This window comes from Lactuca saligna, chromosome 7 (assembly GCF_052625555.1).
Source record: "Lactuca saligna cultivar CGN05327 chromosome 7, ASM5262555v1, whole genome shotgun sequence".
Taxonomy (NCBI): domain Eukaryota; kingdom Viridiplantae; phylum Streptophyta; class Magnoliopsida; order Asterales; family Asteraceae; genus Lactuca; species Lactuca saligna.
In genome coordinates, this window is record NC_136423.1 from 177,915,291 (window position 1) to 177,941,148 (window position 25,858).

Consider the following 25,858-nt stretch of genomic DNA (forward strand, 5'->3'; position numbering starts at 1 on the left):
GTGTGATTGTATGTGTTGGGGTTAGCCCGATGTAAGTTTTATATTCCGGACATCGGTCTGATGTCGGGCGGGACCCGATGTAGTTAGTATGCTTGATGTCTTTGAGATTATTGCATGTGTATGACTATGTCTTCGGACTTTGGTTCGATGTCGGGGTAATCCCAAGGAATGTTAGCTTTCTTGTTAAGCTTATGTTTATGTTTATGCTATGTTGCTCATGATATGTATACCGAACTTCAGTCTGATGTCGGGCGGGGCCCAATGCAAGGGCTAGGCCCAAGTTATGCCGAACCTCGATCTGATGCCAGGCGGGGCCCGATGTCGGACTCGTCCGATGCCGGATGGGGCCCGATGCAGTGGGCTAGGCCTAATTTATGATTTATGTGCATAGTATGTGGTGGCTTGGGGAGACTCACTAAGCTTTGTGCTTATAGTTTTTAGTTATGGTTTCAGGTACTTCCACTAGCAAAGGGAAGGACTCGGGATGATCGCATGGCACACACCACAGTTTCAGCCTAGGATTGTTTTAGACTCTGATGATTACTTATATGATTTTTATACAGTTTTTGACATGATGTTTTTGAGATACATGGTTCTTGATTTTTATTATGATGATGGATGATTTATGGTTTTATTAATGATTTAAAAAGGAAATTTTTGGTTTGTATTTTTGGGATGTTTCAAGTTGGTATCAGAGCCTTGGTTTGAGGGATTCGGGTACACTTCCAGGTGTGTCTGAACTCAAACTAAGAAATTGGTATATAAATTTTCAAAAGAAAAACCATTTGAACAAAAAGAATTTGAGAAAAGAAAAAGAGTTTTGTAAAAAGAGAAAAGAACTTAAAAAAAAAAAAGAATAAGAAAAAGGGTGTGGTGCATGCAATCTGCCGAGCTCAAGTAAGTACTCCCAAATTACCCATACAAGATTATGTTATGATTGAAGGGATTTGAGCATTCTAACACACCTAAGGTGTACATGCAACCCTAGAAACCTTGGATCTATGTTTTACTAAGATACATGCAAATTTGATTTTCCAAGGTTCTTAACCTAACTAGCATGGCATGGGGAACTTTGAAACATAAAAGCTAATAAGAAAACATACCTTTCTTATTGCTTGGATTCCTTGAGAACCTTATGATCCTAGCACCTCGAGTGTGATGCCTCAAATGTTTCACACAACACCACAACTCTTGTAATAACTTTGAGAGAAGTTCAGTAACACTCAAAATCGACTATCCCTCTTGATATTCACTTAGTGACCGATTTTGCTAACCATGGAGCTTCTTATATAGTGTGCCACAAGTAGGGTTACTCCATGTAAACCCTAATGTGCATGGCTTTTCATATTCCATGATCTATGGGTTTATAACCTCCATGGACTATCAATGGAGCACCTTATGGGTTTTAGCCCAATTCAATAAACCATGGATCATTAGCCCACTATACAAGAATTGATGATTTACAAAATCAACCTCATATATTTAATTAGTCTCATTTTGATCACCTAATTAGTTCCATATTAATTCTTGATCAATACTAATTAAATAATATTATTAATATATTAGAACTTATAATATATTAATAAACCTTAGGTGTCCTTTCTCCCATTTAGTCTATCCAAGTGTTGCAATTCCATGCAACCCAAATGGACCATGCCAACCGGGTCAAGTACATCCTACAAATAGTTATGAACTTAGACACCTAATCCAACAGTCTCCCACTTGGATAAGTCTAGTAACTATAATTTCAAGAATAACTTCAGGAACCGATCAACAATCGTAGCTCTTTCAAGGTCTCGCGGAACTGAGATGATGATGATATGCCATTTAAGATAAGTGATCATATAATCATTTGTTCTAGATATTAGTCGGACAAATACATGGAACAATATCTTACTTATTGTCCAACAGTTTGTTTCCCGATTTCCCATTTGCTCGACATAGAACTTAATCGAACACATCGATTTAGTTCTGACCGGGCCCGGTACATAAGTCAAAACAAAATCATCGAGGGGCTCAGATATCGCTTCTAATCCAAGAAGGAACAGACAAACTTCGACTCATATTCTTGTTCTACTACTTGTTGAACTATATGCAAAGGCATGTTTTATAACATCGAATTACCAATACGTTTTCGTGCAATCAATGTATAACCAACTCATAGTCAACAACTCATATCTCTAGGTTTGAAGACTTATATGATAATATCGTCTCACGATCACTCGAGATAAATTTCATGAAGTGATACAAGTGAGCGTGGATTGAATCCAATACTCATAACGTATGAGCACTCATGAGTGTTGTAGCAACTCTTGCTATGTCCAATACCTTAGACATCTACAAGCCAACTCATTATAGTATTGATTCATATCTACTTCCAACATATTACCGACTGTGGAGAATTTGAATAATATGATTGTAACGACCCAATTTTTCAAGTCCAAAAATTTCATTTTTCAATTAAACACTTTGTAAAACATTTGTAAATAAACAATATTCGACCATATCATTTCTTAAAACATATTTCGTGTCTGTAACCCAAAACATAAATCATAATAATGTCATAGTACAAATCCCATAATATCTCATGATGCGGAAAACGGGAGTGTGTGTATGATGTGTCGCTACCATGCCAGCTCCTTCCCCTTCGCTGAAGAGGTACCTGAAACCAAATCTGTAAACTGTAAGCACAAAGCTTAATGAGTTCCCCCATCATACCATATACCATACAATCATATACCATACATACTATCGGGAAATTATGGGGTGCCCGACCTACCCGGTACGGCCATTCTGGGGTGCCCGACCTACCTGTGCGGCCAATCTGGGGTGCCGTCCTACCCGTGTCAAACCATTCTGGGGTATTGACCTACCCATGTCAAGCTATTATGGGGTGCTGACCTACCCGTCGGTCCTAACAACCGCACTTAGGGACTATTCCCCTCCTATTACCCCTATCACATATAACATATCATGTCAGCATACAAACATACCATCACATACTGTCAGACATATCTCGGGTGCCTGACCTACCCTTCGGTCCTAACAACCGAAATCTACTGCTATCACATATAACATATCATGCCAGTATTTAACATATCAGGTAGTAGCAAACCTAGATGATATCACAAAGACAATCATCTACCATACAACTCCTACTGGTGGGTTGGCATTATGGTCGTAGACCCATCGCTACTGGAAGGTAACTCACCTCGAAAAGTAGTTGCTGAAAGTCTGCTTGCTAGACGACTGATTGTTGCACCGGCAATCCTCCGGCTATAAATCCATAAGCATAGATTAGTTACTCCCAAACACCCTTAGGTCAAATAACTGACCTACCCCTGTTCCAAGGTCAACTCCTTGGTCAAAGTCAACTTCCAATTGATTGGACTCGCTGAGTCATGGCACAGACTCGCCGAGTCCCTCTCCTACTCGCTTCCAAATCCTCACCAGAGCATCCATCTTGAGGATTTGGGTTTCTGGGACTAATTCTACACGTTAAATTGCTCATCCCGCGTACAGCTACGAAGGGTTGGACCTTCTACACTTAAACCCCTCTTAACTCAGTAACAGTTCATATGACTCACCGAGTTTGAAGAACAACTCGTCGAGTTCCAGGCAATCTTCAAAGGATTCGCCGAGTTGTTCATCCAACTCATCGAGTCTAAGACCATCTTCATAGAACTCGCCGAGTCCAATTTGGAACTTGTCGAGTCCCTCCAACCCTCCTCCCATACATACCAAATTTGAGACGTGCAACAGTTCCAAACCATAGATCTAAGCTCCTAGAGTATGCTCATCACGTAAAGTTACAAACTTTACGTGCATGCATGGCCCTATGAGCTCCAAAAGGCAATTCCAAGCTCTTTATGAGGTCATACACTCAGTAGGGACCTCAATCACTTCAACCACAGAGACTTTACACTTCTAAGGTGTCCATAAGGTCCAGATCTGAAGTCCTTTCAGAACATAGAGCATAACTACATGGGGTTTGAGGTTTTAGGGCTTGAAAACCATCAATTAGGGACAAAAAGGGGATCTAATGAACTAGTGAATAAGGTAGGAACTTTTCTACCTGAATGGAAGCTTCTCACAGTGTAGATTTCGGATCTACTTCCCCTCCTTTCACTCTTCAACCTCCTCCTTTTTCTTCTAAGATCCAAACTTCCTTCACCAAGCCAAAAGTCACTCACAAGAAAAATATGGGGGCTAGGGTTTCGCTCTACAGCTCTCTGGAAATGTTAGGGACAAGGGAGGCCGAGTTAGAGTGTTTAAATAGGGTGCAAACACCCTGGTTAGGGTTTTACTCGTCCAACATGGACTCGTCGAGTCTAAGACCCGACTCGCCGAGTCCCTCACTTAAATCCAGTGCCAAAATCGCTCCTACTCGGCGAGTCGGGCCTCCAACTCGCTGAGTCCAAGGCAAAATGAGAAAAATACATAAACAGGAATCGTACCAGGAATCCGGTGTTACAAATCTCCCCTACTTATCTTAGACTTCGTCCTCGAAGTCTGCTGCTTGTTCCCGGAACTATTCCGGGTAATGCACCATCATTTCATCCACCGGCTCCCAAGTCCATTCCGAGCCCTTCTGGTGCTGCCATTGCACCTTCACCAGCTCCACTCTTTTGTTCCTCAGATCATTCGACTTCCTGTCGAGGATAGCCACAGGTCACTCGATGTAATTCAGGTTGTCATCAACCTGAATGTCCTCCAAAGGTATCATCGCTGAGTCGTACACCTGATGTAATTCAGAGTGTTCAAATTTGGGTCCATTGTTACCTATAAATGGATAGCAAAGAATTTCATGAATCATATACTTCAGAAACCAAAGATGTGTATACGGAAGTTGAAAGCTAAAGTCAACAAGAAATTTAATTTGATTGCAAGTGTTGGTCAATGTAGAAATGCAAGGAAGTATGCATTTCAGGAGATAGAGGGTACTTTAAAAGAGCATTATGCAAAAAACATGGAGCCATGCAAAAGAGATAAGAAGGACTAACCCTGGATCAATAGTGAAGATGGATGTAGATGTCATGCCTGATGGAACCACATATTTCTCGAAGTTTTATGTATGTTTCAAGGGATTGAAGGATAGATGGATTGAAGGTTGTAGGAGGGTAATTGGACTAGATGGTTGCTTCCTAAAGGGCATATGCAGAGGTCAGTTGCTCTCTACTATAGGTAGAGATGCAAATAACCATATATATATATATATATATATATATATATATATATATATATATATATATATATATATATATATATATCCCATTGCTTAGGCTGTTGTATCAATGGAAAGTAAATAAACATGAAAGTGGTTTATTGACCTTCTAATTGAGGACCTTGGAATGGGAGTTGGGCATGGACTAACCTTAATATCAGACCAATACAAAGTAATCAATTTCTATTATTTCCATATTTATTTTAGCTTATGTTATGTTTTTGTTGTTTAAGTTTTGTGTCTATTGCTAACAGGGATTACTTGAGGCTGTGAAGGAAAGGGTCCCAACAACAGAGCATAGACAATGTGCTAGGCACATATGTGCTAACTTCATGAAAAGGTTTAAGGGCCAACTGTTTAGAAAGCTTTTCTGGTATGCTGTTGCAGCTACTACCCCTGAAAAATTTGAACAACACATGAATGAAATCAAGAAATTAGAGCCACTAGCTTATGACCATAGCTTATGACCATTTGATGGAAAAGGACCCTAAAACTTGCAGTAAAACATTTTTTCAGACTGATAGGGCTTGTGATGCATATGAAAATGGTATATCTGAGAGTTTCAACTCTGTGATTGGAGTTGCCAGGAAGAGACCACTAATCACCATGTTAAAAGAAATTCGAATTTATATGATGGAGAGGCTTTATAGACAGAAGATTAAGGGGAAATCTTGGGATTTAACCATATGTCCTACCATTAGGCTGAAGTTGTCCAAGCTTAAGGATCTTCAAAGGTAAGTGCTTAAAAATGTTTGTCCTTATGCCTTTTAACATGTGTATATGGACAAGTTTTGGAAAGTAATACCATCTGGTTATCAATAGTATGAAGTCAAACTTGGGTATGATGCATATGTTGTGGATATTGGTAGCAGGACATGTGTCTGCAGAACTTGGCAGTTAACAGGTTACCCTTGTGTGCATGGGTATGCTTGCATTGCAAGCCTCAATAGGGATGTAGAGGAGTATCTGTCACCATGGTTTACCACATTAACGTACCTAAACTGTTACTGGTATACCATTAACCCACTAAATAGTAGTGACATGTGGCCTCATGTAGACTACATCAGCCCATTGCCCCCCAAAAGGAGAAGGCTACCAGGAAGACCATCAACAAAAAGGAAAGGGATTAGAATGAGAGGGAAAACCAATGAAAAAGCCATTCAATCACAAAAAGAGGTAATGTGATGAAATGCAACATATGTAGTGAAAGTGGACATAATAGAATAACCTGTCCTCAGAAACCAATTGGGGAATCATCAAATGCAAGTTCAAAGAAAAAGAAATCCAAGAAAGCTGGTATGTTTGATATATTTATTTATATATAACTTGTATAACTTAACATATTTGGCATAACTTAACTTTTCAAGTAATGCAAAACATGTAAAGTGAAGGTTGCATTGGCACATGAAGTTGATATTGATAGTGACAGTGAAGTTGAAATAGAACCTGAAAGTGATGTTGACTATTTTGATCTTGAATTTGAAGATGATGTGCAACTTGAAGTTGAAGATGGAGTAGAACCTGAAGTCCAAGATGGAGTGCAACATGAAGTTCAAGATGAAGTGCAAGTTGAAGTTGAACCTGAAATTCATCTTGAAGTTCATGATGCTAACCAAGTTGAAATTCACCCTGCAGTTCAAACTGAAATTGAACCTGAAGTGCAAGTTCAAGTTGAATATGCTAACCACATTGTAGTCCAAGATCAAGTGGAAATACTAGCTTTTCAAGTTGTAGTGGGAAAGAGGGCAAGGAAACCTTCAGAAAGGATTACAAAACTGAAGATAAGAAAGATGTGGGAGGGAAAATAGGGAAGCAGTGATGACCATCCGTATGAGTTGGATTAACTTCTAGCTTATTGTACTGTTGTTAATGTTTTTGGCATCTTTGACTGACATATTTTAACTTTGGAATCTTTTGGCACATCTTTTGAAAACTAGTTGGAATAGCTTAAATACATGTTTAAGTGTGTAATGTTTAACTTTTTGCACATCTTTTGGGTGTAATGAATGTTTAACTATGTTATGTAAAACTTTTGACACATCTTTTGAAGTCAATGTTCCCTGGAATGTTTATAGTGTATTACCATCTTTTGCATATCTTTCTAATACCATTTGTATTGTGTATAATTTATTACCATCTTTTAGAATATCAATTGTAATCACAATTCCATTACAATGTAATCACAATTCTATTACATTGTTTGAACAATTCCATTCCAATGATTCACAATAACATTACTAGTTTTGTACACTACCATTCCAATGATTCAATTCCAATGATTCAATTACAATGATTCAATTCCATTACAATGTTTTTTATTATCTTTTATACTACTATGTTTAATAACAATTCCATTCCAATGATAGAATATAACTTTTTTCATTGAAAACATCACAAAAGCATACATAATTTAGTCATACTACATCATAGTACATAATTTAAAACAACATTTTGACATACAAGAGAAACAAGAAAATTAATGCAAATCTATGGGCAAACAATTTCCAATTGACTTTGTCAAGTTCTTGTTTATTCATGTTCTTCTCTTCTTCAATCTCCATCCTTCATATGCTGATTTCATTCTCCAAGGTCCAAATTTTCAAGGTAAGATTACAGCTTTCTTTTGCTTTCATCTTGTAATGCCCTCTTCCATCCTTCCTCCCTTCATCATCATCCAACCATTGCCAAAATTTACAGCTTGAACTTTTTTCATTATTCAAGAAATTTATAAAAACATATTAAATTGAAGGATGAAGAAGAAGTAAAAATATGAATTACCAGTGAGTTTTGACAAACTCTGGATTTCCTTCCAGGATTGTCTGGGGTTCTTGATGTCTTCACACGAGATGGCAAGGCGCAATCACATGGATGATCCGGTTGCAATTCGTCTTGTCGTTTGGAAGAAAAAGGATGAGGAAGAAGATGCCATCGATCGATCTAGGGTTTTAATTAATAAGTAGTCGTATCTTACCCTTCTTATAATGTAAACACTTCTCAATGCCACGTAGGTGATGAGTATTGCAGCGTACAAGCCACGTAGATGTCACATCACCCAAAACCTACAATGGTCGGTAAAGTTGGTTATTTGTGAACGACTGAAATAAATTAGTTGGGTAAATGAGTAAAAAAAAAACAATATTACCAATATGTGAACATTTGAAATACTTAATTACCTTAATAAATCAAATTCCCTTATTTATACGGAACATTCATCTTCCTCGTTCTTCTCATTAAGGCATCACTTCTCATACTCGTATTAAGATTTCTTATATGAATCACCCGTCAAAATAATACGTTGATATGGGATCCTAGTAGGTCACACGAAGGTTTAAATTAAACATCATAAAATAATATATAAAATCAACAAAGTTGTACATGTATACTATATGGACGAAAACTGTAAATTACTATTTTTTTTTAAGGAATAGAAAAAACAAGATAATAATAAAACAGATCCTATCATGTAACTTTTAAAAAAGGGGTCTCTGTTAAAAAGTAAATATTTATTAAAATACATTAACTTTTCCAAAGTGTTTTTCATTCTAGAAGTATATAAACGTGGAGGCCACATGGCAACCTAGCTATTGGTTGGCAAAAAATACACCAACTATGAAACTTGTAATTTGACCCTTCAACTATGAGATATCGTACACAAAACGTCTTTATTCTTATTCATCTTTATGCCTTTGTAATTGCATAGGTCTAAAGCAATACCATGATAATTTTTATTTGTTTGTTTTATATGGTTTTCAAATAATAGACGCACATAACAACTGGATTAACGTAAATGCATACAGATTTTAAATCTTTAAAAACATTCAAAGTGTTGCATTAAAGTAATGCATTGTTTTAAAGATATTAGGTAGACTTAATTATTTCATCTCATTCATTCCATGAAACTTTGATACATAGTTTGATTAACTGAAATAAGAATAGTTGTCTTGGGACTTGATGGATTTGACTCATGCGAAGAAGAGTAAATCAAAGCTAACATTATGTTGTGTTTGGTTTAACACTTGAACGCACCATTGTATCTAGACGTGACAAAATCCTCAAGTATAGAAACAAGTAAAACCTATTTCACATCAATCACTAAAATATAAAATATAAGTTCGGTAAAAACACATTTGAGTGAGGTAAATTAACCCATTATTGCTATTTTCTCCACTTAAATATAAAATATTTTAAGTTCGCTAAAAACACATTTGATTGAGGTAAATTAACTCATTATTGCAATTTTCTCCACTTATAACGTTAAAAGTAAACAATACAAATATAAGTATTTACAATTCATATTAAAACAATAATTTGTTTGTAAGAGATCAATTTAAAAGTTTGAATGCATTTGAATATAATCTAGGTCGAAATGACATTTGTCATATTTGATCATTTTCATTTATACTTAATTTTTATGTTTATAAATAACATATAAGGTTAAATATACTTTCACACACATACCATTCTTATCAATCAATCAACATAATTTTTCTTAGTAATTTGATTCATTTTTTGCATTGTTTGTAAATATCACATTAGATGGCACTAGAAGTGATTCATAAAATTGTAATTGTTGTTACATTTTAATGTTTAAACTTTGGATAAAATGATAAGTTATTATCAGGTATATAAATTATGTTGCACAGATTGATAAAATAGTGAACATATGTTGCAATTTTAACAAATAACAACTTACCCCTATATATAATATGGGTTGAATTGTATTATCATGAATAAGTTAAACTGTTACATTTGATTGCACATATAAAAATGTTTATATCTTGTAAAAATTATGCTTTATATTTACAATGTTGATAGATAAGTTGACTTGCTTGAAAGACAAATACAACTACAATCATTATAGATGTTCTCATCCACTCGTAATGGTCGCTGTGCTTCCCATTTAGCGTTTTAACCTTTGAGATAAGAGGAGAGAGAGAGAGAGTGAAAAAGACTAGTATATCAACATACTTTTTAAACAGGGACTAATCATGCTAAACCCATATCTCAAAGACTCAACTATATTTGCTGAATAGTTGAAGGGTCAATTTGGTAAATGACTAATTCCTATCTTCGTTCAAAGAATTTTCAAAGTCAAAGCAGAGTAAAGACTGGTCAGAGATTAACAACCCATTTCCCCTTCAAATCCTTCCTCCTCTCATCTGTCTGCAAGACTGCAACTCCAAATCAATCGATCAAAATTCTTTCATTTGGATCCAATTATCAATCTCTACTCTGATCTATAATCTTCTGTATTATTTATAGTTGTTAGCCATGAATAGTAATCCAGCTACGCCGATGAACGCAAATGCTCCGTCGTCAAGCTCCGGTGGCGCTGGATCCCCCGATTCAACTGCTCCAAGGAGAAATTCGAAACGACCTAAATGTATATTCATCTTTTATCCTTGTTAGGTTTACTTTTCTTTTGCTGGATACTCCAAATTTCAGATGCAGTCCGTTACCTTTTAGCTATCTGATTTATTCGTTACTTTTGGTGTACTATATTATGTTTCTTTTAATCGGGATGAACAGTTTTTAATGCTACCTTTAGGTATTTGAATTGATTCAGCGCGTAAATCTTGTTGTTGATGTTGGTTGAGCTCTTAAGAGTTAAGAATTAAGAAACCCTAGCATCTTCATCCAGCTAAGTAATAAAAGGGGGAAAAGGGAATTAATTTAGGATGGGTAAAAGCAGCATGCTGCTTATGAATCACGTTTAGATCTTTCAAACAATGTAGAATATTGAACCATTTAGGGTTTGCTATTCGGTTTATGCTCTGTGTGCGTGTGTCTATTTGGTTTAAGATTTCTGTTTCTGTGCCTAATTTGATGCAAATACTAATTTCCTTTCTTATGCATCCCTTTCAGATTCTAGGTTTACACAACAGGAGCTTCCGGCATGTAAGCCAATTCTGACTCCAAAATGGGTGAGCATCTTCGTTTACCCTACCTTTATGCTTTTTCTCCTTCAATATATCAAAAATCAACAAGCTTTAATTCTCTTTATGTTTCGTACTACAGGTGATTTCAGCTTTCATGCTTGTAACCATTGTCTTCATACCAATAGGACTTGCTTCCCTCTTTGCTTCTCGTGATGTATGATTCAAATTTCAATCCCTCTAAATTCATGAACATTTCCTTTCTTTCTTTTTTTCTTTCTTGTATTGTTTATTGTTTATTAATTTTGGATTTTTGTTCATTCAAATAGGTAGTTGAAATCATTGACCGATACGATAATGCCTGCGTACAAGGGTCAAAAAGTCAAAAGGTGGAATATATACAATCCAATGCAAGTAAGACCTGCACAAGAACCTTGACAGTAAGTTCAAATCAACTACTTTCTTGATCATTGATGCATTTCTGCATGATTGCATACATATACAATTCAAATTCACATCTATAAGTCTTTCTTTTAGTGATATTTCTCAAATGAATGGAATTTTAGGTCACAAAGCGTATGAAGCAGCCTATATACGTGTACTACCAACTGGACAATTACTACCAGAATCATCGGAGGTATGTGAAGAGCCGAAGTGATCAGCAATTAAGAAACCGTGGTGATGAAAATGACACAAGTTCATGTAAGCCTGAACATAATGCAAATGGGATGCCAATTGTGCCATGTGGACTTGTAGCATGGAGTTTATTCAATGACACCTATGCATTCTCCACCAGAAACAACCAATCATTACCCGTAAACAAGAGACATATTTCATGGAAAAGTGACAGAGAGGACAAATTTGGCAGTGATGTTTTCCCAAAAAACTTCCAAAATGGAAGTCTTATTGGTGGTGCACATCTCAACGAGTCCATACCAGTAAGATCCTGTTTTTTACTTTTGTTTTTGACTTAATGGGTTAAGCACTTAATTTTGACAGCTATAAATGGCTGTTTCTAATGACTCAGCTGATTAAGCAAAAAACCTAGCTTAAGGTAAAATGATCATTTAGTATCATTCAGTGCTTGATCCTCTTTTCTAGACTGAATAAACTGTCTGAATGAGACTAAATTACCATTTTACTCTTTATTACCTATTTACCCAAAGTCTCACAAGCTCTATACAGTTTACTAATTACAAATGTAAAAATACCTGATGGGAATCTTTTTTTTTTTTTTATATAGTTAAGTGAGCAGGAAGACCTTATTGTGTGGATGAGAACTGCAGCTCTCCCAACTTTTAGAAAATTGTATGGAAAAATAGAAGTGGATATTGAAGCAGGAGAAACTATAACTGTTGTATTAGAGAACAACTACAACACTTATAGCTTTAGTGGCAAGAAGAAACTTGTGCTTTCAACCACAAGTTGGCTTGGAGGAAAGAATAACTTTATTGGCATCGCGTATCTTGCTGTTGGTGGATTGTGCTTCATACTAGCTACAACTTTCACTCTCATATATTTAGTTAAACCAAGGTAATATTAATTTATTAATTATATTTTTGGGGTGTTCACAAAATCATAAAATAGCATACTTTATACAATTATGACACTAATTTTTATTTCTATTTCAGGCATCTTGGAGATCCGAATTATTTGTCATGGAACAGAAACCCAGGTGGTCATTGATGTGGGATTCTGATGTTGTATGTATGTATGTAATCTATTGTTTTTTTGTTTAATTTTTTGTTTTTTGAGATAAGACTTGAAGATAGATAATTATTTGTATCATTGAGCACAAAATGAAACTTGTATTGATGTTATCTGAGAGTATACACTGAATGCTACTGTTGCCCATTTCTTGAATAATCCTCACAACTTCCATTGCATTTATTTCAAACATAGAAATTCTTGAGATACGAACATATTCTATCTCTATTTTGATTAGTTATACTTACAAAAAGCTGTCTCTAATCATGTAAAAGAAAACCCATTAGAAGTAGATGAAATGGCAGCCGTCATAACCTGTTACCACAAATCAACAAGTAAAGAGTTAGTGTCTTTATACATTAAGTCTATTTTTTTCTTCAATAAACCCACTAAGTGATTAAATCCAGATTAAGTAAAAAAAAGGAAACAACCCTATATAACTGTCCAGATTAAGTGTTTAACTCATTAAGCTTGTTAAGTAAAAAAGAAACAGTTTCTTACTTGGATCAGCGGTGACGAGCATGGCTGAGCCGCCAAATTCACAGGTGCCTCCGGCGACTTTTGTTCTTTGCCAGTAGCTATTAAACGCATAAGAAGCATGTGCAAACAATGTATCCGGTTGAAAACATTCACCATTTGGTTGCAATGACTCACAATCCGCCCCTGAACCACACGCGTAATTCATAGCTTCTTGGATGATTGGATCTGGTACAGACGGTTTAGCCACACACCACAGGGCGGATTCCGGCGAACTATGAGCTGGCGGTGATCGTGTCGGAGGTGGGTACACAATTGGTGGTTCGAAAAGTGGCGGTGCGGGTATGAACCCTGTAGGAGACGGAAACGTGAAAGTTGGTGGGCTCGGTTCGTATGAACCGGAAGGTGGATTGTTGTAAGATCCACTAGGGGTGGGTTCGTAGGTGGCGGGTGGGTTGGAAGATCCACTAGGGGTGGGTTCGTAGGTGGCGGGTGGGTTGGAAGATCCGCTAGGGGTGGGTTCGTAGGTGGCGGGTGGGTTATTAGATCCGCTAGGTGTGGGTTGATAGGTGGCAGGTGAGCCTGGGGTGCTGGTGGTGGTGGGTGGTGTGGGGAAAGTGAAAGGTGGTGTAGGGTAGGAGGAAGATGATGTGGCAGGCGGTGATGGGTTGTAAGATCCAATAGTTGGCGGCAGAGTGGTGGAGGAAGGTGGTGAAAAACCAGGGGGGCTTGAGCAATATGCCTCGGGTAAAACCGGAGTAAGTGGATCAACAGGTGGCAATGGTAGATCATCGTGATTAACAATATGATATCCATCTATATCCGTATCTGCAAACACATATGCATAATCAACCAACATTATAGCATAGAGAAATACTAGTAACATGTTGTTCGTGTTCATGTTTATGAGTGTTGTGTATACATACATACGCTTATGAGTTATGTAATTATGTATACGTGTATTAATTTGTGTGTATATATATGAGTGAGAAACGGGGGGAGATGGAGGTTTGGATACTTGGGAGATGGTGGTGGAAATGGGTATGTAAGAGATTCTTGGCTTAAGAATGGATTAAAGAACCATTTGGCATTTGCATTTGCCATGTAATGTAAAATGTAAAGTGGGACCTTTTATTTTGCTTGCTTTCTACTCAAAGCTACGTGACAGGCTCGTAGTAGTAGCAGTAACATACATGCTAGGCTAAAAGTGTCATACAACACCACAATCCACGATACTTTTAATGGAATGTAGGTTTCGGATCCATGGATGATGGGTATACTTGTTTCATAGTCAAAGACTTTCTTGGATTTGAATCTTTTAATAATTTATCAAATGTCTCTGTGAAAGTTGATAATGTGATATTGGAAAATTGAAATCAGATAATAACCGTAATAAAACTTTTCCAGGTTTCTTTATCATTGTTATTATTATTTTTTATCTTATTATTTTTTATAAAATAGCTAACACACGCACCGCAATTTTTTTATTATTGTTATTACTTTTTTGGATGGTCTCTATAAAATGGACAACTTTTTTCAATATACGGATCAATCAATCTTGCATTGAATACGATGAAGCCCGAATCAATATTCTTTGGATTGGATTAAGCCTAGTTCGAAAGTATTTTTTTTTTCCGACTTTTCAATCTACAATATTTTTTGATAATCATGTAATTTTGTTTGTTTGCTTTTTTTAAAAGCACATGATTATTGAAGTTTTTCATTTCTTGTACAAAATTCAAATTTAACATAAACTATATGAGATCAGTGAGACTAACGATATGGTTTGGATCTTATATTAGACCTTGAAAGTTTTGGATTGAGTTCACCCATAGTGGTAGATCTTATATTAGACTCTAAGGCTTGAGGGCGTGATCACGGTTTGGCCCTCGGTTTGCAACATTCGATCAGGGGAACACCGCCCCACCCTATGGTTTGGCTCCATGAGGTTAAAACTAGCTGAATCCTCTATTTCTCTATTCTTTATTCTTTTTCTTTTTTTTTCCAATGCTTTGAACGGTCAATATGTTTTTTTCCCAACAATCCAAACAACCAAAAAACATCCGCATGAAACACCTCAAATCATTCTTTTGATCAACCGACTTTTTTGTCTCTCATTTATCACTATGGCGGTATACTACCTTATTATCCATAACACTCACAACAATACCCACAACCACAAATCCTAACCGACACCAAATTTAATCCATTTGATTTTTTACCTCAACCTGAATTCATTCAAGAAAGTCAAGAGCAATTTGATTCCAAACCCGAATTCGTTTAAGAAACCAGATCCACCAAAGCACATAATAAAAGAAAATAGAAAGTGAATGCCAAAACATGGGAACCATGTGAATGCTAGCATTGGCACATGCATGGATCGATGTTTCTGAAAATGTGAAGGTTGGAAATGACCAAAAACATAATCATTTTTTTTAGGCGAGTTACAAAAAGGTTTCACAAAGGAATGAAGCAAGGAGAATATCATACAAAAGACCAAGTATATTCCAAATGGTGGAAGACAAACAAGGAAGCCATGTTGTTTAATGATTTGTATAACAACATGAAACATCAATGACAAAGTGGAGAAAATGATGATGTAATTTGAAGAAAACTCTAACAGTGTACCAACAAGAAAATAAGAAGGATTTTAAGTTTATTGAGTTTTGGAATGTCATGAAAGACAACCATAAATGGAAAAAGAGCAAAACATCCAATGAGCATATCGATAGTGGTTCTAAACACTCAAGAACATTCAAATGCGAATACTCTACATCAAATGCTCGTATTAGAATCGACCTCACCAGTGATGAACCCGTTTAAGTTACACCACCTTCCTGACGAATGGGAATGGAGAAAGTAAAACCCAAAGATAAGAGACAAAGCGATAGATTTAGATGACTTGAAAGTAATGCGAGAAAATATAAAGGGTTTAAACGAAAGAATTGATATGAAATAGAGCGTAGGCAACAAAGTGATAGTGACATGAAAATACAAACGCTCCACACAAGTCACATGACCATGAATGAGCTTGAAATTGTGTTGGCGATTAAAGCCGACCTTAAAAAACGTTATGTTAATTAGTTTTTTTAATCGCTTGCTGTGTATTTTTTTATGTTTGCATGTTTTAAAATTTATAGTTATTTTTATTTTTCTAGTTTTTTTAGGAGTTTTTTAATGTCATATTATGTTTTTTTCTAAGTTGTTTAGGAGTTTTTTTAATGTCATGTTATGTTCAATTTTTTATTTTTTAAGTAAAGAAATTTATGTTTTTTTTATTAAATTGAATTATTTAATAAAATTTTAGAAAATAATATGTTTGTCATGGTACCCACACCTAATGTGCGACAAGAAACCTTGGTTTGGTGGTAAAAATGAAGTGGCAAAGACAAAATATGTAGTAAAGATGACACTACATTCTGCAACCTAACACTATATACATCATCGTCAGTAAAATAAGACATATCCTAAATGGTCCCACGCTGTATCCATGACCCCCTTTAAACTTTCTCCCACGTCTACTTCCAATTCCCTTCGGTCCAGTCGGTCGCGATGTTGGCCCAAGAAGTCGTTAAACGCTTCTTGGGGTTGTAAGGGGCCTGAGAGGCCAATATAGGATTCTGGGTTAAGACTTTTTGAAAAAGTCGTAGACACTCATGTTTGCAATTCGTGAGATGGACATCTTGGTCATATAAATGTCTTGACACCCTGATTTTCTTTTCTCATTTTCGAACTTAAATCATAGAACTGATGGGTTTTAGTCATAAAAACATCCTATGTGCTCATACAAACCCTAATGCTTGGATCTAGGTTTCTCTATTGTACATGCAAGTTATCCAAGACTATAAACCCTAATTCTAGCATACAAGTAATCATATTAACATAAGAATGGGTTTAATACATTACCTTGATTGTTATGTAGCAATAACAATCCAATTCACCTTGTATTGACTTTAGAAAGCTTAGAGTCACAAATGTCACCCCTCTAATGGTTCACAAACACCAAGAGCAAGAGGATGAAGAGGAGAGAGGATGGAGGCTGCTCTAAAAGCTGTGAAACCCTAGAAGGATGCTTAGCCACGTTTTTAGGTCATAAGGGATGTATATATAGTTAGGCTATTAGGGTTATCTAACAAGGAAACCCTAAATTGGATGCTTAAGCCCTAAGCAACCCACAGATTCATTTCCTTAAGGCCTTGGACGATTTCTGTGACAACCTGATACTTCAACTCTTTGTAACGACCAAAGTGGGTCAAGTATTGTAACCGCTTCTGAGTAATAAAATTTACTTTCATAATAAAATGTACAAATAAGTCCTATTTAATTTCCTTCTATGATTAAATGTCTTTGAACCATGATCGTACGTGAAAAGAACGCCCAAATCCGACTTCATTTAGCGAAGTTATGATTTTTCCAAGTTCGACTTAGCAACAGACAGCTAAAAACTCGAATCAGAAATCGAGCGACTTTTGGCCGGAATGACCTAAACGAGAATCGAAGGTCTCGACAATGGTATTCCAGCGGTAAAAAGTCTGGCAAAACCGACATCAGATAAAGAAGTTACGAATTTTCAAAGAAATTCCTTAAACACGATAGATTTTTAATATTTAATAAAAAAATAATTTCGGAATTTGCCGACGGAGTCTAAACGAAAGTTGAAGAGCGTAGTCTCACCTACGCGAGGATATAAAGACCATCAAAAACGGAGTTCGTATGAAGAAGATATGAATTTTTAAAGTTTATTAAATAAATTAGTTATTTATTTTATTCAAAATTCGGATATTATCCGAAGGGGAGTCAGCATCCGAGTTACGCGCTGCGTACTCCTGTACGCCCCGCGTACCCGAGGAGCTCGGCCTCAAACCGTCCACGTCGCACGATCCGGAGAACCCGACCCGCTGTCCCATCCGACCCGCGTACCCAGGGACCCGTCCCATCTGAGGCCGAGGCAGTCGAGGCTTCGGTCATGCATGACGTACGCGTACGCGCTGCGTACGAGCGTACGCCCCGCGTACTGAGGCAGACCAGCCTCACTATAAAATAGGCTACGAGGGTTTCCAAAGAAAGGGCTCATTTCTCTCCTCTCTCTCACAACCTTGCCTCGTTTTCCGTGTCCGTTCAAACCCGAAGCTCTGGTCTTCTTGGCTCAAGTCCCGAAGGTCGATTTTACTCCCGAGATTCCCGAGAATCCCGAGGAAAATCCGTTTCCCAAGACGAAACTCTGCCCGGTTTTCCATCTCGCTATCTCCAAAACTTTCAAGTGAGTTTCATACCCCTTAATCAACCGTTTTAATTATTCTAAATACTTTTATATGCTTTCAAAGGGGGGGATTACAAGTAAAACACACGAATATTATCGTGTGTTACATAAAGAAACTCTTTTATATAATGTTAAATATTCAAATCACATTCGATTTATAAACTTTTAAAGGGACTTTTATATATAAATATATAACATATGTTACAATAGCATTCGATCTTTTAAAATATAAAGTTGTTGTAATACATGTATAAAACTAAACTATTCTTAAATTATTCTGTTCTATCTTAGACTCTACACCAAAAATATATGTTTTCATAAACAAATTATTCTTTTCCTAAGTATTTCTAAACAAACAAAGCACACTTTTTAAAACTATAATAGGTATAGTTTTACGAACAGATTTCTAACTCTTAGGTACTAGAAACATATATTTTCAAGAAGTTTACTTTTGTATACAAGAACAAACGTTACATTTTAACAAGTAGATCTGTTTTTATACCACGGATTTGTGAGACACTAACTTCATGTACGTGCGAGTACACATTTCAAGTCCTGTATTATATACTAGAATCCCTTGGAGGGGGAGCATGGTGTTTGTGTATAGATCTATACGGGCTTGACAACCCGCGCCTTGACTGTTAGCTGCAGTCCACCGTTTGGGGTGACAAACATCATAACATTCCAACGCCTGAAGAACGTTGTGTATAGGCATTTCGAGTCAATAGTATGGTTATAAAACTCACAAGGGGTATTAAAAACGCATTGATTTACAAGGTTTTCAAACTCATTTATTATTTTACCTTTACATACATTTTGGAAACAAACATTGGTCTTGAATGAAGGCTACTTTTATGCTAGTAGAAAATATAGGATTTTCTAAACACATACAAACAAAGATAAAACATTTCATTTCATTTAAACATTGTCATTTAAATACTTATGAAATTCACCAGCTTAAATGCTGATCTACTCTTTCAAAATTACTTGTATGTCCCAGGAATTCAGTAATTTCAGGTACTAATATGCTTTTGAAGAAGAGATGCTGCGGCGCCAGTTTAAATCTCATATTTTTGACATCATATTGTAATTGGTTTTGAACATGTAACTTTTGACAAATGTAAACTTTCAATTATATATATGATGGTTGTATTGCTTTCTTTACTATGTATTCATTTGTTACGCTACCACATGAAATCATCCGCCCCCGAACGTTTCCGCCGTTCAGGTTTGGGGGTGTGACAATTTCCTCATGGGATTTCCCATAGAATTCGTCCACTCCTTAATATAAGGCAATCCATAGCCCAAATTGCAATTATCTTATAATTACAATTCCATTCCCTTAAGTTTAATTAATCTCTTTTAGTCACAAAACTAATTACCAATTAATTCTTGACTAATATTAATTAAACAATATGATTTCTCCTTTAATATGTTATTCTCATAATATATTAATAAATCATATTTAATCCTTTCTCTCCATAATTCATCCTATCGAGTTGCTTTGGTAAAGGCAATCCAAAAAGACCATACACCATCGGGTCAAGTAAATACCAAAATAGTTATGGATTTAAACACTAATCCAACAAAAACACCAATAATCAAAACAATGTACCTAATTTTCAAAACACGACTTTCATTATAGAATTTTGTTTCCAACTGATTCACTCTCATTTAATGGTCTGTCGATCCTTCATTTAAACTCTTTCTAGATATGAGATTTTTTCCACATTTTCCAGCTAAACAAAATAGTTAAAGTATGTAGTTTTCTAAATTACATTATCCATAAAACCAAAATGAAATAACAAATGCATGAAATAATAATAAAGATAAATAGATAAACTAACTTAAATAGATAAACTAACTTAAATGTTGTGATTATAAATTTCAACAAATTATAACTTTAAGAGTACTCAAATATTATACAAAACAATTCTCATTTATTCATAATGGGCAAGCTCTATTTATATACACATCTAGACTCTTGGAGAGTCTGGTACACTTATGATAACAAACGATAAATTTACATTATTACAATTTATTATTACAAACTATTATTTTAAAACCACAAACATAATTATTCTTCTCACATTATTATAATTACAACAAAATGATTCACATGACTCTTACCCCCACTTTGTGCTACAAGGCGCTAGAGAGAGCTTGCCAAGGAGGTTACAAGAGGAGAGATGAAAGATAAAATAGGTAGTTGAGGTCTTATTTTTTGTATTCTTTTTTATTTTTTATTTTTTTTGCAAAAAAAAAAAATCTTATTAAAACAACTCCTTTCGTTATAAAACTCTTAATCGTACAAAAACCACTATAAATTGAAATTTATCGAGTTAAACCACCATGTTTTTTATAATACAACCATTTAAATTTTGAATTTAAAAAAGAAAACAAATTTAATCCACATGAACAAGAAAAAAGCCTAAGACTCCAACTCACAGCCTAGAAGCAAAATTGCAGCACATAACATCCCATGACTATTTGAGCCTTTTTAATTTTTTTTTAAGTATTTAATTATATTAAATTTATCCTTTTTGAAAAAAAATGGTAAATTCAAACAAAATAATAGTAAGAGTTTGAGACTACCACTAATTTTTAATTTGGGTAAATTACACCAATCGTCCCTCGTGCATATGCCAGAAAGCGTGTTCAGTCCATATTTTCAAAAATTAACTCGGACCGTCCCTCGTATCGTTAAAAGTTATACGTTTGATCCCTCATTAGTTTAAATTTGCACGTTTAATCCCTTATGACACATAAAAAGACTAAAATGCCCTTTTCCTTTACCTTTTCATTTATTTTTAACATTTTTGACATTTTCAATTATTAAATTTTATTTTAATTATTTTTCTGTTTTGTTGAAGACATGACCACCACCACCACATGTAATTTACACCACCTTCGGAAATTATAGCACCATCACTAACCCTTACTGGAAAATAGAGCATCACTGCCACCCCTCACTTCATCCCATCCACTCCTTCGTTCAAAGTAAGTGTTTCACTAAAAATAACTAAAAACTTCCACCTTATTCACTGAACTAGCAACCTATACTCAAACCACCATTGAACCATCCACATTTACTGTTAACACCACCAGCAGCCTCCATCGGAAAATCCATCAACAAATTAGGAAAGAATAATCAAGGCAGATAAAGAAGGAAGAATCAGGGTATGACAATGTTAAATTCGAAATCAGGAAAGGATTTAGGGTTCTTAACCTGAAAGCAGGCGGCGACAGAGATGGAGGAGGAGGAGATGAGCGACGGTGATGCAAATCTGATTACTACTGGATTGTCTTTGGTAAGGCTTCAACGAGACCTTCTTTGTTGCCACCATCATCATCTTCTTCCCTATCGATATTCGTATATGCCACCACCGTCTTAAACGAGTTTGAATAAAATAACCATACGCTCCTTTCTTTGATTTCAAATGACTCAATCTCGATTTCTGAAATGCCCCAATCAATGTGAGATAAAGAACCGTGACATAGGGTGTCGGAACCACCGTCTATGTAAAATTGGAGCTCTATTTGGGGATTTCATGTGTGATGGTACGAGAGAGAGGGTAAAAGAGATAGAAATTAAGGTTGGTGGTTGTTAGAAGATTGACGGAGATGAAGTCGTCATTGCCACTTTTGTGCTCTCATCTACACTCCTCCTGGTGGCCGGCAAAGGTGAAAGGGGATGTCGGGAAACTGAAAGGAAGCAGTAGGGTTGAACGCGTAATTAAGGCGGGGGGGGGGGGGGGGGTATTTATTTTATTTTATTCCCTTTTTAATTCTAAAAAATGATAAACAAATAATAAGAATATAAAAAAGAAATTACTAAGGGTAAAATAGTCATTTTATGTTTTCAGGGACTGCCCGAGTGAAAAAAACATAATACAGGGACGATCCGAGTTAATTTTTGAAAATAGGGACTAAACACGCTTTTTGGCATATACACAAGGGACGATTGGTGTAATTTACCCTTTTAATTTTTTATCTTTGCAAAATGGGAACTAATAAAAAAACAAATAAGAAAAGCCTAATTGGATATTCACCATACTAGGGTTTAAGCAATTTGGGTTCCGTTTAACTGCAACCACCGGCTACACGACGGTCGGTGAGTAAAACCCTTAAACCTCAGATCGGAGAACTAATTATTCTTCTTACTTCCGCCATGGACGTGATTTTTATCTTCTAGTACTTCTTTAATTCGCGTGTGTGGTGTTATTCGACTTAAGAATGAGTGCTCGCACGCGTTCGTTCTCCAGGTACGTCTTCAACAATCTTCAGTTACTCAGTTTACGTTCATCGAATTCCGGACTTAGGACGTATCCGGACCGCCGTTTTGTATCGATTCCCGGAAGAATTGATTCTGTTTTTGTACCAACTAATCAAAACCCTCATTTTTGTGTTCGGAGCTACTGTTCTGGGAAGAACAGCAAAGGGAATAATGAGTTCACCGATGAAATAGAGTATTTAGATGAATCAGGCAGTGTTATTTACACTGGTAAGGGTATAAGATCTGTCGAGCCAGGAGTGGATAACCATGTAATGGTTGGTGGCTTAAAACAGCCATTTTCGAACGCTTCAGCAGTTGCTAAGATTGTTGAGATTGTCAAAAGGTGGAAATGGGGTCCTGAAATGGAGACTCAGCTGGATAAGCTTCAGTTCGTTCCAAACATGATTCATATCACCCAAGCTTTGAAGATCACCGGAGATGGTGATGCATCCTTGAGTCTGTTCAGATGGGCAAAAAGGCAATCCTGGTATTCACCCAGTGATGAATGTTATCTTGCATTGATTGATAGGTTAAACCAGAGTAGAGATTTTGAAGGGATTCATTCGGTGTTCGATGATCTCATTTGTGATTCAACCAAAACAAAAGTTCCTGAATTCAATGCTTTCAGTAGAATCGTTCAATACCTTGCAAAAGCCGAAAAGTTAGAAGTTTCCTTTTGTTGTTTCAAGAAGATTCAAGAATCCGGTTGTAAAGTCGACACGAAAACCTACAACTCTCTTATAACCTTGTTCTTAGACAAGGGTTTGCCTTTTAAAGCATTTGAGATATACGAAAACATGGAAGATTCTAATTGTTCATTAGATAAATCAACCTATGAGTTAATGATCCCAAACTTAGCCAAATCAGGTCGAATCGATGCAGCATTGAAGCTTTTCCAACAAATGAAAGAGAAATCTCTCCAACCAGGTTTTACAATCTTTTCATCACTTATTGATTCTTTAGGAAAAGCTGGGAGATTAGACATGGCCATGAAAGTCTACATGGAAATGCAAGGTCTTGGAATCAAACCATCTGCAACCATGTTTGTTTCCATGATTGAATCCTATATAAAAGCTGGTAAGCTAGACACAGCTTTGAAGATTTGGGATGAAATGAAAAGAGCCCGATTTAGACCTAATTATGGTCTCTACACCATGGTTGTAGAATCCCATGCTAAATCAGGAAAGCTTGAAACTGCAATGTCAATCTTTCTAGAAATGGAAAAATCCGGTTTTTTACCTACCCCAAGTACTTACTCTTGCTTACTAGAAATGCATGCTGCTAATGGTCAACTTGATTCAGCCATGAAACTATACAACTCAATGAACAACGCAGGGGTAAAACCGGGAATGACCACATACACTTCTTTACTAACCCTCTTAGCGAAAAAGAAACTTCTAGATGTTTCCGCCAAGATTCTTCTCGAAATGAAAGCAATCGGATACTCTGTAGATATAACTGCTAGTGATGTTCTTATGGTTTTTATCAAAGATTCTTCCGTTGATCTTGCTTTAAAATGGTTAAGATTCATGGGTTCTTCCGGAATCCGAACGAATAATTTCATAATCAGACAACTTTTCGAATCTTGCATGAAGAACGGTTTCTACGAGTCAGCAAAACCGCTTCTAGAAACTTACGTTGACTCATCTGCTAAAGTTGACCTCATTCTCTACACTTCAATTCTAGCCCATCTTGTAAGATGTCAAGAAGAACAAAAAGAAAAACATTTAATGTCGATTTTAAGTGCAACAAATCACAAAGCACATAAATTCATGTGTGGGCTATTCACGGGACCCGAGAAAAGAAAACAACCCGTGTTGGCTTTCGTCCGTGAGTTTTTCCAAGGTATCGACTACGAAAACGAAGAAGGGCAAACTCGGTATTTTGTAAATGTTCTTTTGAACTATCTTGTGCTCATGGGTCAGATAAATCGGGCGCGTTGTGTGTGGAAAGTTTCATATGAAAACAAGCTTTTTCCTAAAGCGATTGTGTTTGATCAACATATCGCGTGGTCACTTGATGTTAGGAATTTGTCGGTTGGAGCTGCTCTTGTGGCAGTTGTTCATACGCTTCATAGGTTTAGGAAAAGGATGTTGTATTATGGGGTTGTGCCACGTAGGATTAAGTTGGTGACGGGGCCCACTTTGAAGATTGTGGTGGCACAGATGTTGAGTTCGGTGGAATCACCTTTTGAGGTTAGTAAAGTGGTTTTGAGGGCACCGGGGGATTCGGTGTCTGAATGGTTTAAGAAGCCGATTGTTCAGCAGTTTCTTTTGAATGAGATTCCATCAAGAGGTGATATTTTGATGCATAAGCTTAATATACTTTTTCCTAGCTCTGCCCCTGAGATTAGGTCGGTGACCCCACCGAAACCGCTTGTTGGTGGGAGGGCAATGTAGTAATAATGAGCATGCATATGTGTATGTATATGTATTGTGTTTTGTTGCTGGAAGGGCAATGTGGTAGTTTTATCATATTGGCATTTGTGTTTTTCAAGTTAAAGAATAGATTACAGATGATAGTTGTGTTCATATAATAAAGTGACCATCCTTTTGACCATTTTAACATCAAACTTACAATATGGATTTTGTGGTTTGCGATTTCTTTCAAATGGTTTTTATCATATAAAACCTTGGGAAAACGTTCACGTTTTGCAAAACGTATCATTTGTGTGAAGTGATGATTTCATATTGCAAAAAAAAATGTTAGTCTTGTTATAGATTAGATGAAATGATGATTTCATATTGCAAAAAAAAAAAAAAATGTTAGTCTTGTTATAGATTAGATGATGAAAAATAATATTTGCAATTGACCCGGTTGCAAAAATGGTGATATTTTGTGAAAGGGGAAATGATCTGTGGCCCATCGAATTTTCGACTTGTGGTTTAAATGGTCTCTAAATTATTTTTCTTATTGGGACTTGAATTTTCGACTTTATGTTTAAATGGTCCCTAAACTATTTATCTTATTGGGGCATAAGGTGAGTTTTGCCCTGCTTATTTGATCATTCTAACCTATAATAATCATAATCATTCTAA

At 36.1% G+C, this 25,858-nt stretch overlaps 3 protein-coding genes across 3 annotated transcripts; 2 read left to right on the forward strand and 1 right to left on the reverse strand.

Moving 5' to 3' along the window:
* The first annotated feature begins 10,351 nt into the window (after positions 1-10,351).
* On the forward strand, positions 10,352-12,966 carry LOC145004334 (ALA-interacting subunit 3-like). Its single transcript, XM_078963225.1, has 7 exons — positions 10,352-10,607; positions 11,090-11,148; positions 11,243-11,317; positions 11,430-11,540; positions 11,667-12,038; positions 12,344-12,633; positions 12,732-12,966. The coding sequence occupies exons 1-7, from the start codon at positions 10,496-10,498 to the stop codon at positions 12,784-12,786; spliced, it is 1,074 nt and encodes a 357-aa protein (XP_078819351.1). The 5' UTR covers positions 10,352-10,495; the 3' UTR covers positions 12,787-12,966.
* On the reverse strand, positions 12,931-14,296 carry LOC145004335 (Carbohydrate-binding X8 domain superfamily protein). Its single transcript, XM_078963226.1, has 2 exons — positions 13,309-14,296; positions 12,931-13,122 (listed from the first exon to the last, which is right to left on the reverse strand). The coding sequence occupies exons 1-2, from the start codon at positions 14,210-14,212 to the stop codon at positions 13,091-13,093; spliced, it is 936 nt and encodes a 311-aa protein (XP_078819352.1). The 5' UTR covers positions 14,213-14,296; the 3' UTR covers positions 12,931-13,090.
* An 8,283-nt stretch (positions 14,297-22,579) lies between these two features.
* EMB2217 (Pentatricopeptide repeat (PPR) superfamily protein) lies at positions 22,580-25,379 on the forward strand. The gene has a single exon (XM_078964293.1). The coding sequence runs from the start codon at positions 22,781-22,783 to the stop codon at positions 25,217-25,219; it is 2,439 nt and encodes an 812-aa protein (XP_078820419.1). The 5' UTR covers positions 22,580-22,780; the 3' UTR covers positions 25,220-25,379.
* The last annotated feature ends 479 nt before the right edge of the window (positions 25,380-25,858 follow it).